Here is a 15088-nt window from a genome sequence, read left to right as displayed (position 1 = left end):
GTGAATGAATCATCGCCATGGAAATCTTGGCTTCATTTTCATTTGCTAGCTTGCTCCTTTCACAAGTTCCCTCAAAGCCAAAATGGGACAGAAATAAGCTTACAGGTTTACCTTTCTAGATGCTAACCTGCTCTACATAAACAGCCCACATGAAGTGCAACCCATTCATCCATTTCCTGAAAACACTCAATCCCAACTGGGGTTGTGGGGGGACTGGAGCCCATCCCAGGAACCAACCCTGAGCAGTCACCGCAGGGCCGATTCAGATTCACAAATAAACCTACCCTGCATGATTGTGGACTGTGGAAAGAAACCAGAGCCCCCAGCAAACACGGGGAGAGCATGTGAACTGCACACAGAAAGGACCCAGGACCGAACCCAGGACCTTCGCACTGCGAGGCAGCAGCGCTAACCACTGCACCACCACACTGGCCTCTGAAGTGTAACCATTCGCCTAAAATATGTCGGAGGGACAATAACAACTTTCTGCTATTTACCAGGCTGTTTAAAAAGCATACTGTAAGTGTAGCCTTGTTGAATGACAGTGGTGGCACCATCTTGGCATTTGGGTCTGTTGGGTGGGCAATGTTCAGTTGGCGTTGCAGGGTTGCCAACTTCGGTCAGCTGGCTGGAGTGAGATTTTCAATTCGAAATGAGTCTGCACACGCATGCACATGCATTTACATGTATGTAACAGTTTTATTGCTACCCCAAAGCTTTTGATGTAGCAGATTTTAGGTTTATAATTGAATAATGTAGGTGAGAGACTGAAAGTGTGAGTGTGCCAGATGTGTGAGAGTTGGCAACTCTGGGCTTGGGGTGTTGATGGTAAAAATGATTAATTTATTTAATAAACAAAAATAATGTTTACTATTGGGTAGGCAGACGATCAGTTTGGGGGGCAGTACCCAGCCCCTGCCTACCTGTAGTCATACCCCTGGTGAATAATAGCTAAGCAGTTCAGATATAAATAAACCTGTACTGTACCTGAGACGCACACAGCACTTTCAGTGCAGACCCTCGGGATGGAGGCTGTGAAGCACCTTTTCCCAGGAAGTGCAGATTTTTTTAGCCCGGAATGCAGATGAGGAAGGAGACCACCTCATTCCTCTGGGGCTCCATCAGTTAAAATCCATGAAGACGACCATGATTTATTGCTGCTATGGTGCAGACCAAAGTCAAACGAGGCTGAGAGCTAAGGGAGACCTGCTAGGGGCACCATGAAAGTGCATGTGCCATGTGATTCCCACGTTGCCGCCACCTCGTTTTAGGGTGTCAGTCTACGCCTGTCCTGTGCTCAAACTGGGCCTGTGGAAATCGAGGCACAGTGTGCACCAGCCTGACATCACGTTAGCTTCTTATTCACTATGTGTTCAGCGGACTTAAACCCTAGCTTGAATTGTAGCTGATGACATACCTGTATAGAATGTAGATTATCACAGGAAGTTGGTGCAGGCCTGAATAAGGCTTACAGCTAGGAATTAAAGAATATGGTACGTTTTACCTCACATGACTAGCCGACTATCTTAAGCGACTTTCAGTTTGATTCTACTTGTAACTTCTACCCTCCAGAACTACTCTGTGCTGGACGTGGCACCGTCCCCGACGGTCATCACGCTGAACAACGCCATGTACTGGCAGGAGTTCGAGGAGGCGTGCCTCTACGAGTGCCTGGATGGCAAGGATTGCCAGAGCTTCTTCTGCTGCTACGAGGAGTGTAAGGGTGGCGCCTGGCGGAGGGGCCGAGTGCACATAGACATCCTGGAATTGGACGCCTACTCGCGCGTCTTCTTCCCCACTTCGTTCCTGCTCTTCAATGTCGTTTACTGGGTGGGTTATCTCTACCTCTAGCAGGCTTTGCCCAAGAGGACTGGGACGCAGGTTCCCTCCAAACCAAGGAGTGATGAGGAGGCACGAACTGGTGGGAAAGGGAGGGAGACACAAACAAAAATCACTCTTGGGTAACACGACTTTCTTACAAAGACTGCGGTTCAGTGATGCCTGACATCGGTACTCCTTCGGAACTGACCAGCTGGGTAACTAGCCTTCCCGTATTCGATCAGGAAGTGCTATCCATGAGCAGGCTGGTAAATCCTGGTGGTTCCTACCAAGAATACCTGTCATGCACTTTGAGGTACCAGGAAAATGCACAGTCACATGACCAACACTCGTACGCTTTCCTCTAAGAAGATATTAAAGAGGGGGCAAGGTGATTACTCAAACAAAGGTCCTCTACTTGCCATCTTTTCTGGAACTGTCTACACATTCTCAACAGAGCAGAACACCGACTCGTAGCGACATTAACTCTACATGGAAAATCTCTGTCATTCGAAATCAGTCAAAACCGGCGTGTCAGTCATAGGAGGGACATTCTGAAACATCCTCAGTGCCTTCTTCAGGAGGGGTAGCCATCTGCTGAAGCAGAGGAGGAACCTTAAAGAAAGTAACAGGGCCAGTTTTGACTGATCATTCAAGCTGATTGCCAGCAGATTTGTTCCACACATTGCCTGCCCATCTGTTTTTGTGCAGAGTTTCTAATTTTCTCTTATTGCCTACTAAATTATTTAGTAGCAAACCCTAACACTGCACAAAGGATTTCCTTGAAGGGGGGGGCAGGTATGGGGAAATAGACTTGTGTAATTGACATTGTCTTCAAACGAGAAGAAAATGTTGGTGTGTCGAGTGCAAAACACCTATGTTTAGATTTGAACTTTTCAAAGCTAGCTACTTAACATCGTTAGCTTCTTCTAAGCATTTCAAAACGTGTGTACAGCTGAATTAGAATGATGGAGACTTGCATGGTGCAGTAAGGAATACAGAGGCGAATTGCACTGCCTCGTGTCTTTTCAGAGACTGGATTTAGTGACACTCAGTTTCTTTGGAAGCAAACGCCTTTAGATCGCAATCCCTTAAGCTAATGATCACAGAACTGTGCTTTGCAATCTACAGATTATTATGTCATGGCAGGGAGAAGCCAGACACTGGCCAGCTGATCAGCGTTCACTCTTCTGGTGCAAGCGGCAAAGGTGTCCAAGGGACATCACTGGGAGACTTCAGGGTGTTGACGTGCAATTAGCAATCTAGTCTCTTGGGTTGAGAAGTGCTACTTGCTAGAACAGAGGTCATCAGCTATTTTCCCCCAAGGTCCAAATTCCATCATCAACACCAAGCCAAGCTCCATTGCCCCAGATGAACATTTCCCAGGACCCCCCCCCTTGGTAGATTTCGCTGGCTGGGATGTGGTTGGTGGGCTGCTAATTGAGCACCCCTGTGCTTGAAGGAGAGATGAGGCTTTGATGCCAATAGTTGGGAGGGTTATCCTACATTTTTAAACGCCGTCTGGTTAAAACCAACAGGAACCGCTAAAGCGACCCATGGGAAGCAATCAGGTGTAATAATCACACCCACTGCCAGCTTGGTTTCGAGTGAAGCTACTACTCCTAACCATCTCCTTTCATACATCTCTTAATGAGCACAAGAACCATCCAATCGAGTCGGGGGTCCCTGTCTCCTCGTGGAACCAGTTTCCCGATCATGTAATCCATTCTTTCGAGTCTCATTTGCTTGTAGCCAGTCACCCTGCTGACCTTGCTCATGAAGATTGCTCTAGTTAGATGTAAATGGGAGAAACATTGCCTTAGGGTTTGCCTGCACAGGACATAAGAAATTACACTGTATTAGTCAGAAATAATTACCTCTAAGCATTCAATTCACCAAAGGAGTCACTGTGCAGAAGACAAGATGTTCAGCATAAGGTAAGGTTATTCACTGGGTTAAAGCGTTGCTGGAATTTTTGACGCTGCATAGCAGTTTCCTTGCTGACAGTGCATAGCCATTCCCATACAGAACTCCAGAAAAAATGGTCAGAACATTTATAGTACGCGGGTCACTGGATATGTAGCAGCAGAGAAGAAATCAGTCTGCGGAATCAAGCCTGACAGATTCATTTTCCCTCCTCTTTCCCTGCGCCCCCACGGCTGGGTTCAGGCAGGCCTGTTGTTTATGATGACTTTCAGGGGAACGTGTCGCTTCTCTTCAGCTTTATCTTCGTGATCCCTGGCTGCTATACTGAGATGGTTTTGGATTTGAGGGGACGTGCGAGAAGCTGATTCCTCCCTAGTATATCAGCAGGTCTGTTTGTTTTTCATTCTAACACACACCAGTCTGTGGTTTTGCTAGTGACTTAATGGTTTTTTGTCCAGTTCAGGGAGAAGGTGCAGCACCTCAGCATGTGTGTGTCGTGTGTGTCCGATTACCAGGCTTCCACCAGCTCAATCACCTATCTTGAATTATTGTCATCTGGAAAATCTCATTCCAGCCCACCCGGTAGGGATGACTCCTAAATGTCACTCACAGTGCGAGGCTGAAGCCACCGGAAAAGTCGACTGTTCCTTAAGACAGAAGTGGGGTCCGGAACGTAGGTGTCACCATCCCATCTAACATCCAACATCAAGCGCTGCCACAAATACAACAGCCAATCACGTTGCCCGGGTTAACTTCTCTGCACTCTTGTGCAATTAATCTCCACGGGTTCTCGGAACTCAACGCCGTATGGAGAAGTGAAATTGTAATGTACGGCTCTTTCAACAAAGGCATCTCGCAACTTCTAGAGAAACCGTCTGGAGCATAATTAGCATAGACAAAGTGAAGATGAGTCTGAGAGGGTAGCTGACAAAACGAGAATTGTGTAAATGCAAATGACGTCTCTCAAGGCGCTGCCACCATAATCTATTACACTCCTGTTTCAGCAGGATGATGGGTGTCGTCTCAAGTTTGGCACAGTGGCCTCAGTAACCTGGGGTTTAACCCGTTTTAGTGGCAGATGAATTTAGAGTTTTTCTTGGACTTAGCTTTTTATCAAATGTGCCAGTGAGTTTGTTTGAAGGTTATTTTGTGTTTGTAAGTTTGAGAGTTTGGACAGTTGCTGAGAAAGTCTAGGTCATTTTATCGCTGCCTAGAGTTCTGGCCGGGAGTCATGGTAACAACGATGATGACTAACGATTTACCAGTTTAAGATCAGCTTTGTCAGACTATGTGGACAAATCTCCTAGCTGTACTCGGTTTTTAGGTTTTGGTGTCCAGTGCCAGTGATTGTGACTTTGCTGTGTTCTCACGCGGCTGAAAATGAGCTACAACAGTTCAACAATTAAAATAATCCGGACTGTCAGACCAAAGAAATAAAGTTGGAACCAGCAACAACAATTTTACTTACTCAGAAATAATATTTCAAGAGTAAGAACTTCATGGAGACAGTTTGCCTGATCATTTCATGATTAAATCGCCAGAAGGTCACTCGTTATGCCGAATGACCTTGAGCATCTCGGACCTCCTCAAACACGCTAGATGGGAAGATCTGAGGCCACAAATGTGAGCAGCAAGCTCTCTACTCCGGCTCGCACTCTCCTACACACTAGGCCTGCTCGATGTGCTCTCTGCAGTTTGCGAAGGTCAGAGCCTCAAACGGTGCATTAAAATGAGCCGTCCTCTCAGTGCGCCTTCAGTGTTTACTCTCTATGACATTCACACGCCAGGTCTTAGGGGCTCGGATCCCAGGTCGGGGGCCTCTTTTTCTGTCGCAATCTTCTCCTCACGGCCTCCGCTGTAACCACTAGGGGGCGTAAGGGTGTAACTCAGTGTGCAAGCCAGTCATGTTTACACTTGGTAATATAGAGGTAGCCTCCACGTTCTAAGGGTACACCCAGCTGGATTACGTAGTTTCAAGTGCAGTTCTAGTGTCATGAACACAAAACTGGTATTTCTCCCAGATTTTTCTTTTCTTTTTCCACAAGAACACAAAGAAGTTGACCATTGGATAACTGGTACACCTTTACAGGTCAAACGACTATGTCTGTACCATGTTTTCTTAAAGTGCGTCTGTTAAAGGCAGTTACCCGTTCGTTGTTCTCAAACGATACTGTGCTGTATTGTTATTGGGGTGTTTTATTTATTGTACAACATCTTAAATACAGAAGAAGGATTTTGGCTATTTATGATTTATCTCTGTTTGCCTTTTTGTTTTTAAAGACGCTGTTCTTTTACATTTGCAAATGTACATTTTAGAGGTATTAACGGAATACATGAAAATGTGCACTCTTTATTTCCCATATATCATTGCGATCATGATTTTGCACTTTAGATATGTCTTAGTTAAACGTACCTACAATAAATTAAACTATTTTATAAGTGAGATTAAGGGATTACTATTACAATATATGAGTAAGGATTAAGGTGAAGCAGTTTTGTTATATCAGACATGGAAATAAATGTTTTTAACTATATGTACATTTTTTGATCTATTAAAGAAAATCTTGTTTCTGTAAGACTGTTTTTTTCTGCAGTGATGAGCCCGATATGCTGCATTAGACAGGACTGGGAAATGCATTTCGCCTTTTAACTCAATCAGCAGACAAGCCCAAATGCAGCCCTGCATATGCATAGTGGGCAACAATGCATTTGGAGCATCTGCATTGTTCTATTAAATACTGAGAAATGAATGGCCAGGTGCAGCTGTTGAGAGATAACAACACAAACCAGATGCCCATATTTACCTCCTCCCCCATTTAAAGGGCCAGTGTTTTGTGGCCCCACACCCATCAGTAGCGAGCATCTCAGAATAGAATTAAGTCAGGGTTGAATATCGCACCCTGTCCATGTCTGATTGGATGAATAATGACACAGATGACTCATTAGACCTCATGGGTATAGTGTAAGATGTTGCCACAGTCATCATGTGTCTGTTGTGAAGAAAACATTGACACTTACACACACCCCCCCCCCCCCAGAAATGACAGCGATGGATCCACCGAACTGATATTGGTTCTCTTGACCTCTGATCCCTTTGGAAAATCCACAGTGCCCATCCTCCTGTGCCTAGCTGGGTCGTGTCCTGCTTGGTGTTCAGCCTGAATCCTGAATCCCTCGGGACTGAATCCTGAATCCTTAAGACTGAATCCTGAATCCTTAGGACTGAATCCCGAATCCCTTGGGACTGAATCCTGAATCCTTAGGACTGAATCCTGAATCCCTCGGGACTGAATCCTGAATCCCTCGGGACTGAATCCTGAATCCCTCGGGACTGGACACCCGAGCCAGAGAACACCAGGGGAATCGCAGCATTCATTAGGGTACAGGGTTTTGGTGTTTGGGCATTTGCAAACACACAGGGTGCACCTCTTGGAAGAGGGACAGAGGACAGGTATGAACAGTGAGCTGCCCTTTCACAATAACTGGGCCATCCTGCAAATGACGGGGGACACTCAAGGCGGGGGGGACTACACTGTAAAACTGTGACCACAGTCCCAAAGGTGCCCAAGCTCATCGTGGCCATGTTCAGGCTCCCCTAATTCATTTTCCGTTCCTGTAAGAACATACGCTGTTATCCACCAAGTGCACGACTGAAAACCACATTCATACAAAGACCAGAAATACGCACAGAACTTGAAAGAGCAGCATTAAAATGTGCAGCCATTTCAATCCCCTTTCCAGCATGTGAGGCTACACCAAAAAGGAAATGCTCGTTTTAGTACGTGTTTCTGACTATGACTTGCTTCTTGGGAAACCTTTTGTAAGCAGGAACATGCTACGGGTGACTGTGCCATCATCCACCATGGAAAACGGGCCCCTATCTAAGTGCATCACGGAGTTCAGCCTGGGAGTCCCCCTCCCAGCCATGACACAGGCAGGTGCAGAGCGCCTTGCGATTGCCCTATTAATCGCGCGTGTCTGGAGCATAAATTGAGGGAAACGGTTGCTGTGGAAACAGAACCCGTCCGACGTGTGAAGACATGGGACTGAATGATGTAACGGGTAATTAGAGACTCTGGTCTTTGACATATTTAAAGAAGCATTTTATTTTTGTTTTTTGTTTTTTTTGCTTCTGTATGTGTCTATTTCCCCCCTGAAAAATACAGGCTGCCTCCAGTGGATGGAAATGCAGGATGATTACATTCTGTTACAGGAAAAGACACAGCCAACCCCCCAGCCGCCCCCATGTGAACGATGGGCCGGCCTACATCATTTATGACAGGACATTAATATGAAACAGGTGGTCGATATATATATGCCGCTTTATAGAAATGCTCATTTCAGGAACACTGAGACCCACAGCAGAAAGACTCTTGACATATCTGCTGTTTACCTGCCCGGGGCTTTTCTCTAAAGCAACCTGACATTCTGCCTTAATACTGCCAGCATGTCGCACAGAGTTTCCTATTTAATATCTAAATATCTGAACAAGAGACTGCATGTTCATGTGTTGCCTTCAGCACAGGCGTGAAACACAGCTCAGCTCAGGCAGTTATGTAAGTCAGGATAAAGGTTACTGCTTAGCAAGCGACTTACATAACTGACCACATCAGCAAGGGACCGAAGGTACTGCCGGACAGAGCATGCATGCCCACTTTGCATGTTTCCATGGAAGATACCACAATTAATCAATTCTTTCTCTTCCTCGTCGCCGTTCTGAAGTGCACTCATCTTCTTCAAGGCAAACACGAGCCCAAAAGCACTTCCTCTGAGTTCAGCTTAAAAGTGGGGTTACGTCAGCATATTAGCGGATTGGTCTATAAACGTTTACTGATTCACGCCGGTGGAAAGACAGACCCAAGCATGCGTGAGAGCTACGGGCGGCACAGAAATTACAGGCGAGGTACGTGCGCTGATGGGGATCGCCGGTCCTCACCCTGATGCTCCATCACGGGCACACGGACCACTGCTGGATTTTATCCAATGAAAGCCACAGGGGGCGGGATCATCACAAGCTGTCAGTCACCAATTAGTTTAACTCTCTCCCCAAAAACAAGGAAGCAATTAACAGCACACAGTAACCACCCCCCATCATGGGTTTTGAATCTGCACATCTGCAATCACTATATTCTATGAATGTTTCATAATGACATTAATATACTTGCCAGACATCTTTATCCAAAGTAACAGACTTAGGTTTCAATATTAGTTTGCACAAAAAAGATATTCAGTAAAACCCCCAGTTTGACCAGTAATCCTCAGCTTTAACCTTCTGGTCTACATAATAGCTAAATTCTGAAAATCTTAGCACAATAAATATTTAACGAGAGAGAGCTTACTGTTTACTGAGATTTGGATGCTTTCTTCCGTCACACTGGGCCATGGCGTCAATCTCCCTCGGAATAGGGAGGCTCGTTTGATTTGTCAAATACAGACGCTGCGTGGATGACACCGACTACGATGAAGGCAGTCATTACAGCACGTCAATCAGAGCATAAACAGTCATGCTATAGGAGAACAAGTCAATAGTTAACAGCGCCGGTACTGCTGCTTTGCTTAAGCGAAGCAGGATTGTGAAGAACACAGTGGTTTCTTTAATTATGATCAATTTTTACAGAAATGCAATTGCTTAAACCAATGTCTGTAAGACACAGAATTAACAAATAAAAAAAGAACTCAGATGTTACTGATCCAAACAAGAAATTGTTTGAATCTCAACTGTCTGTTTCCAACACTGTGCTCTCAGCTTAATAAACTATTGAGATTCCAACCATTAAGTGCATATAAGCCCATCACCTCGAACAGATGTGTCCGCTATGGGTGCGGGATACTTCGGTACGTGTCAGTCATCTCCGGTGTGACTGTCCGCCACGATATGGATGAGAATTATACCGGTCAACAGCCTAATTATACAAAAGCATATTTATAAGAAACAGACCATTTTAATACGTTCAAAGCTTCAGTTGTAATCTGAATACTTGTCCTTATAAGGTATATGTAACCGGTTTATCTGCGAATTTTTTATGACATGCTGTGACAATTATACACATTATACAAAATAATACACATTATGTATATAAAACACTAGCGAATCTAACAAAAAGCCGTAATGTTCCTAATAGAGCGGGTGCACTATCCTGATATCCTACAGCTGAAAAGTTTCCAAACGCAGTATCTTATAAAATGCTGGAATAATGGACGTAGATGTAATTGGTGATTTCATGTTTACCTTTAATAACAACTTTATAAAATAATGTTATTTTTATACAAATCAACTCAGGTGAAACAATTAAAAAAAACTTGCGTTCCCAGGGGTGCCAACTCATACGCATCTGGCGCGTGACACTCCGGCTTTCAGACTCGTGCTTACCCAAGAAATCTTAAGGCAAAAATATATTATTCCACTATAAAAATAAAATTAGCAACATTAAAAGCATTGGGGTAGTTTGCATACCCCACAGACCATTTACAAGATAAAAAAGAACTGTGATATACATGCAAATGCTGACCAAAGTTGGAAACCCAGCATTTTATTTGAAATGAACTGAAAAATGCACCACAATTAAAAAATGAATGAAAAATCATTACTTGTCACTTTTTATATCTTTTCGAAATAAGACCGCCCATACCCAACTGTAATATATAGCGATTAAGCTGTACTTTAATACAATATGTAATATACATGTACATAATGTACATAAAGGGACAGCACATGCCCCATTCTAGCTGTTGAAAACGTCTGTTTATTTGGGGGTTTGCTTTTTCTTTTTTGATGGAAGATTGACATCAGGGCTAAAATACTCAGACCTAATGATGCCCAAGCTAATCCTCTCAAAACTTGAAAAAATAACACTGTGATATAATACTATCACCTTCCAAAAAAGTGAAAAACACCGTGATAATTTTAGACCATATCGCCCACCCCAAGTGTCAGCTATGAACAACTCCAGGCGGCAATAAAATTCAAAGATCAGTCCACAGACAAATTGTTGATTTATTATAAATTAATTTTGAAGACTTAATCTATTGACTATTTATTTTTACTTTCAGGAAAGACCAAGTTTGTCTGACATGTGAGGTTCAGCAGTAGACTGAAGGCCAGAGATAGATAGATCTTTTGAGATGGACCACAGCCAACAGCAGAGTTTTTCGTGCACCTTTGGAAATGTCAGCCTGTCTGTGGCAAATGTCTGCTGCAGGCTCAGAATCGAGGGAGAAAACACCATTAAAATACCGCGGAGGTCAAAAACGAGAAAGAGGCCAACAACTGAGCGAGAGGAGGAGATGAGCGGGGAGGTGATGGAGTGTGGAGCTGGTGTGAAACTGGCCATTTGATATTTGAGAGATGAATTAGTAATTACTAACTCTTCAGCACTACAGGAACTGCTCCCGGTGGCACGGGGAGTCCACAGCTCGCCGGACCCTACCCAGCGTCTCCAAGCGATTCTGCACGCAATGAAAAGGCAGGCAGGCCGGGTCGAACACTCATGCATGCATATTCCAGCGAGAGACGCATTACATGAATGATTAATGTGAACATATAACCCAAAAGAAACACAGCAGGACCCCCTTCCTAAGGTCCGTCAAACACAGGAAGAGAAGCTTATAAAATGCCTTAAAGCATTAAAAACCAAGAGGGACACAAGGACTGAAGGAAGAAGACAGCTGCCCTAAATCAGTGTTTCTGTACGGGGGAGTGAACCTATGCCACTCTCTCTTTTTTTTGGGGGGGGGGGTCCCCTTCCCTATAATATCTGCCCCACTAAAAACGTCCTAGTCACATGGCCCACCAGGCGCAGATACTTCCTAAGCAGATGATTCAATTCGATTTGATTCAATTTTATTTGTATAGTGCATTTTCACAACAAGACATCCACAGCATACAGCAGCTCCGACTCGCCCCGCATGCTAATCACCCCCCAAGAAGGGGGCCTTCAGCCAGCCTGTCAGGGCAAGATGGGGGGAGACCCTGGATCATTTCCTTACACGAGTTCATATATTTCTTCTATTATCCCGCCTTTGTCCTTTTGGGAAAAGGTTCCTAAAAAGCACCCCTATGTAACATTAGACTGAGTAAAAAGGGCTTTGAATAGATACAGACGCTCCTCTACTTACGAACTCTCAACTTACGCACTTTCAGACATACGAACGAAGAGGACTGTAAGTCCAAATTATGTTCATTGGGCTCCTGTTTCCTGTCCGCAAGATCTTTTTTTTTTCTGCGCGCCAATTCCGCCTAGTACGCCTTCTGGCTGCTACTCCCGCCGCGCAGCAGCGTAGCCTGCGGACTCCCAGCATCCTAGTTATTTGTACTTGTGTATACCCTTAAAATGATGTTGAATAACGACTAACAAACATTTAAAGTTTGAACGGCCATTCAGAACGTATCTCATTCATAAGTAGAGGAGCGTCTGTACTCGGTTTACAATTAGCAGGAATATTTCATTTATACTTCTGAACTTCAGTGGAACATTTTTCCTCCGACCCGCATCCAAGTCAAGCCGTGTCCTTCATCACTGCCAGAGGTCTGGTCCAGGGTTACCCCCAGTCGTGAGCCAAGCACAGTGTTTCCAACTCCTTTCATGAATAACCAAGAGCTCATTTAAAAGTCCTACATGTTTAATAGACACTATTGCAGAATTCCAGGAGGAACATCGAGAAGATGCCTTTGGGAGAGAATGCTAATGAAAGCTTTAGTCTTTCTGAATGGAAAATGATCTGAAATTCTTAATCAGGAGGAGTAGTGAATGGTGAGGAAGGAATCTACAGCTAGAGTAACTGCACTCTCTTTGAAAGATGGAACGAGATTTGATTTTTGATGGCAGAATATTGGATATCATGCTATCATGGTGATCATCATTGATTAGTTAGTTGTAAATTAATTTGACTTAGAGAAGCTTTTTTGTCACAAGTGTGAGGTTTGAAGAGGAGAAGATATTAATGTTAATATTTTGAGTGTAACAAAGGAACAGAGAGGGGTCAGACGAAATGTAATCAGAAGAAAGTGTTTAAATTGAGAGACCGGTACAACTGGCGCCTCTCAAGTCCTCAGGTTAAGTGACTTAAATGGTTATTTCTGAAAAGGATGCAGTATCCTCATCTTTAAATAGCCACATACAGTACAGTACTACTCATTAGTAACCTTCAGCTCCTTCACACGCTCCTCACTGTGCCACCTTTTTGGTTATAACCCTGTCTGGCTCGTATAACAGGTATAGAACAAGGAAATTCTCACCCGAGAGCCTCCTGCCAAACAAACAAATAGGAGACAATAAATAGAGCGCAATAAATACAGCAGCTGACAGTAACAACCTATAACAGGAGATAACGGCAGCAGAGATTCACAGAAACGACGCGATGCTTAGCGTTACCAGTCGTACACATAATTGCACAATCCACACTGGATCATTATTTAGATTGTTGCCAAGAGGTAGAACTTCCCAGGTCTGTTGTTGTCAGCAAGATATTTATTAGAGAAGTCTTGCCTATAAATAAACAAAAAAGCACACGCATACCGGTCTTTTCTGGACGGGAGACTGTCCAACAGAGGCAGCAGCTTTACTGGTGCCAGATTCACTCCGTTAAGCTGAAGGACAGAATTGTTTGAGTGGTTTGAAGGTAATCTTTTTCTGACCGCAAGTTCACTGACCTCCAGAGTCCAGAGCACCATGCTTTGGCCTTACACAGTGATTAAAAAAAAAAACACTCACTGTCTCTCCCCCACTGTACCCTCAGAAACCAGCAATCTCCAGAGGCTACATGCCACTGGAGGCCCCTGAGCGTGGGATTTCTACGATCGTGAAATTACAGCAGGTCAATCACGGTGGACATCTTAAAAGCGTAATTTGGGCTGCGCTCAGCAACATCAAGTGCCGGCTATACTGAGTCTATGTTATTTTGGCCGTGCGTTTCTTCACTCCTGATTATAACTTTCGGGTATTGATTTCTGGGCTCGTCAGCGAAGACAGCCGTAGGAGAACAGGAGTGATTATTCTTTAAGTCATGCGCTGTGAAACTGACAAAGAAGCCATGAGATTGATCACCTGTCATGCAGCAGTAAGATATTGTATTTCTTCGCTAATCTTCTGAGAATGTCTTCGTACTGCCTTTATCATGTTGCCTGTACATGATTAGTACCCTATAGTAATTCTGCAGTCGTCTGCCAGTATTGCTATTACAAGTGGAGAGGTTATTAGTGGTGTGTAGAGAGAGTTCCTTCTACTCAGGGAGCTGCATAATTGCCAGTCCTATTACACTGCATTACATTCTGTTATTAGAATTTCCCCTTCAGTGTTGTATTAAATTGGGAAAGGGCAGTCAAGCATTTACTGTGCATCTATTGTCTTATTGGTTGACATGCAATTCATAAATTCAGATACGAGGCTATTCAGGAGCCAGACAGCAACATGCATTAAAAAATAACAAAGAAAAGCAACAATACTATCTAGGGTGATACATTTTGCATGACTTCAGGCGGCATATTCACCTAACAGCGGGAGCACAAGAACCCTTCGATTCTACATTAAATGACACAGCAAATTTCAGAAAGCAGACTAGCAGATGGGAGTAAATAGAAAGAGGAATGAGTTTGGCAGTCAGAGAGGCTGAATAGATGAGGAGACGCGGAGTGACACAGGGGAAGCCCGTCGTGTGGTGTGGATTCACTCGGCATCCCCAGAACAGAAGCGGCGAGCTTGTCTGATACAGGGAGACTTGCAGCAGGGGATTGTGGATGAACACAAGCAGAGTTTACATTTCAGACAGCATCCTGGGACAATGGGGACAATTATCCTGACATACATGCATCTACACAGACACGTCCTTTCCCAAAAGAATGGAACTACATTCAGTTGCCATGAAAAAAAGAGTGTGTGTGTGTATTTATATGTAAGAATGTAACTTTTTGGCTCAGAAACAATATTTTTTATTAATGAATGAAAAATAATCATCCCCCATCCCTGGCAGAGAAATCAGTTGGAACAACAATATGTGACGATAATCATTCAGTTAAATCGAGTGAGGCGGTGGACCTCAAAGCACGCCTCATTTAATCCTATGACTATATTCACCAGGCGAACACAGAAGCACATTTACCCGTCGATTTCATTGCAGGCAATTTCATCAACAGCCACCACCCCCCCCCCCTCCCCCCGACCCCGTCCACACTTGACAGACAGGACTGAGAAGTTTAAGGGGTTTTTTTCTTCCCCCGAAAATGTAGGACCCACAGAACAGTGGGATTGCAGAGAAATCAAAATTATTAAAAAGCAATGAAGTGGCCGTCACATAGACAGGACGACATCACATAGACAGGACGACATCACATAGACAGGACGACATCACA

General features: G+C 44.2%; 1 protein-coding gene across 3 annotated transcripts in view; it reads left to right on the top strand.

Annotated features, from left to right (window-relative positions):
- Nucleotides 1-6320, top strand: part of gabrg3 (gamma-aminobutyric acid type A receptor subunit gamma3) — an 85165-nt gene extending 78845 nt beyond the window's left edge. For all 3 annotated transcript variants that reach the window (XM_023800760.2, XM_023800759.2, XM_023800758.2), the window contains one exon: nt 1573-6320. In XM_023800760.2, the coding sequence (XP_023656528.2) occupies nt 1573-1851 (279 nt within the window). In that variant the 3' untranslated portion in view covers nt 1852-6320. The remainder of the gene's footprint in view (nt 1-1572) is intronic.
- The last annotated feature ends 8768 nt before the right edge of the window (nt 6321-15088 follow it).

Source organism: Paramormyrops kingsleyae, chromosome 1 (genome assembly GCF_048594095.1).
Source record: "Paramormyrops kingsleyae isolate MSU_618 chromosome 1, PKINGS_0.4, whole genome shotgun sequence".
Classification (NCBI taxonomy): domain Eukaryota; kingdom Metazoa; phylum Chordata; class Actinopteri; order Osteoglossiformes; family Mormyridae; genus Paramormyrops; species Paramormyrops kingsleyae.
Note: the sequence above shows the minus strand (reverse complement) of the source record. Positions and strands in the feature narration are given on the sequence as shown.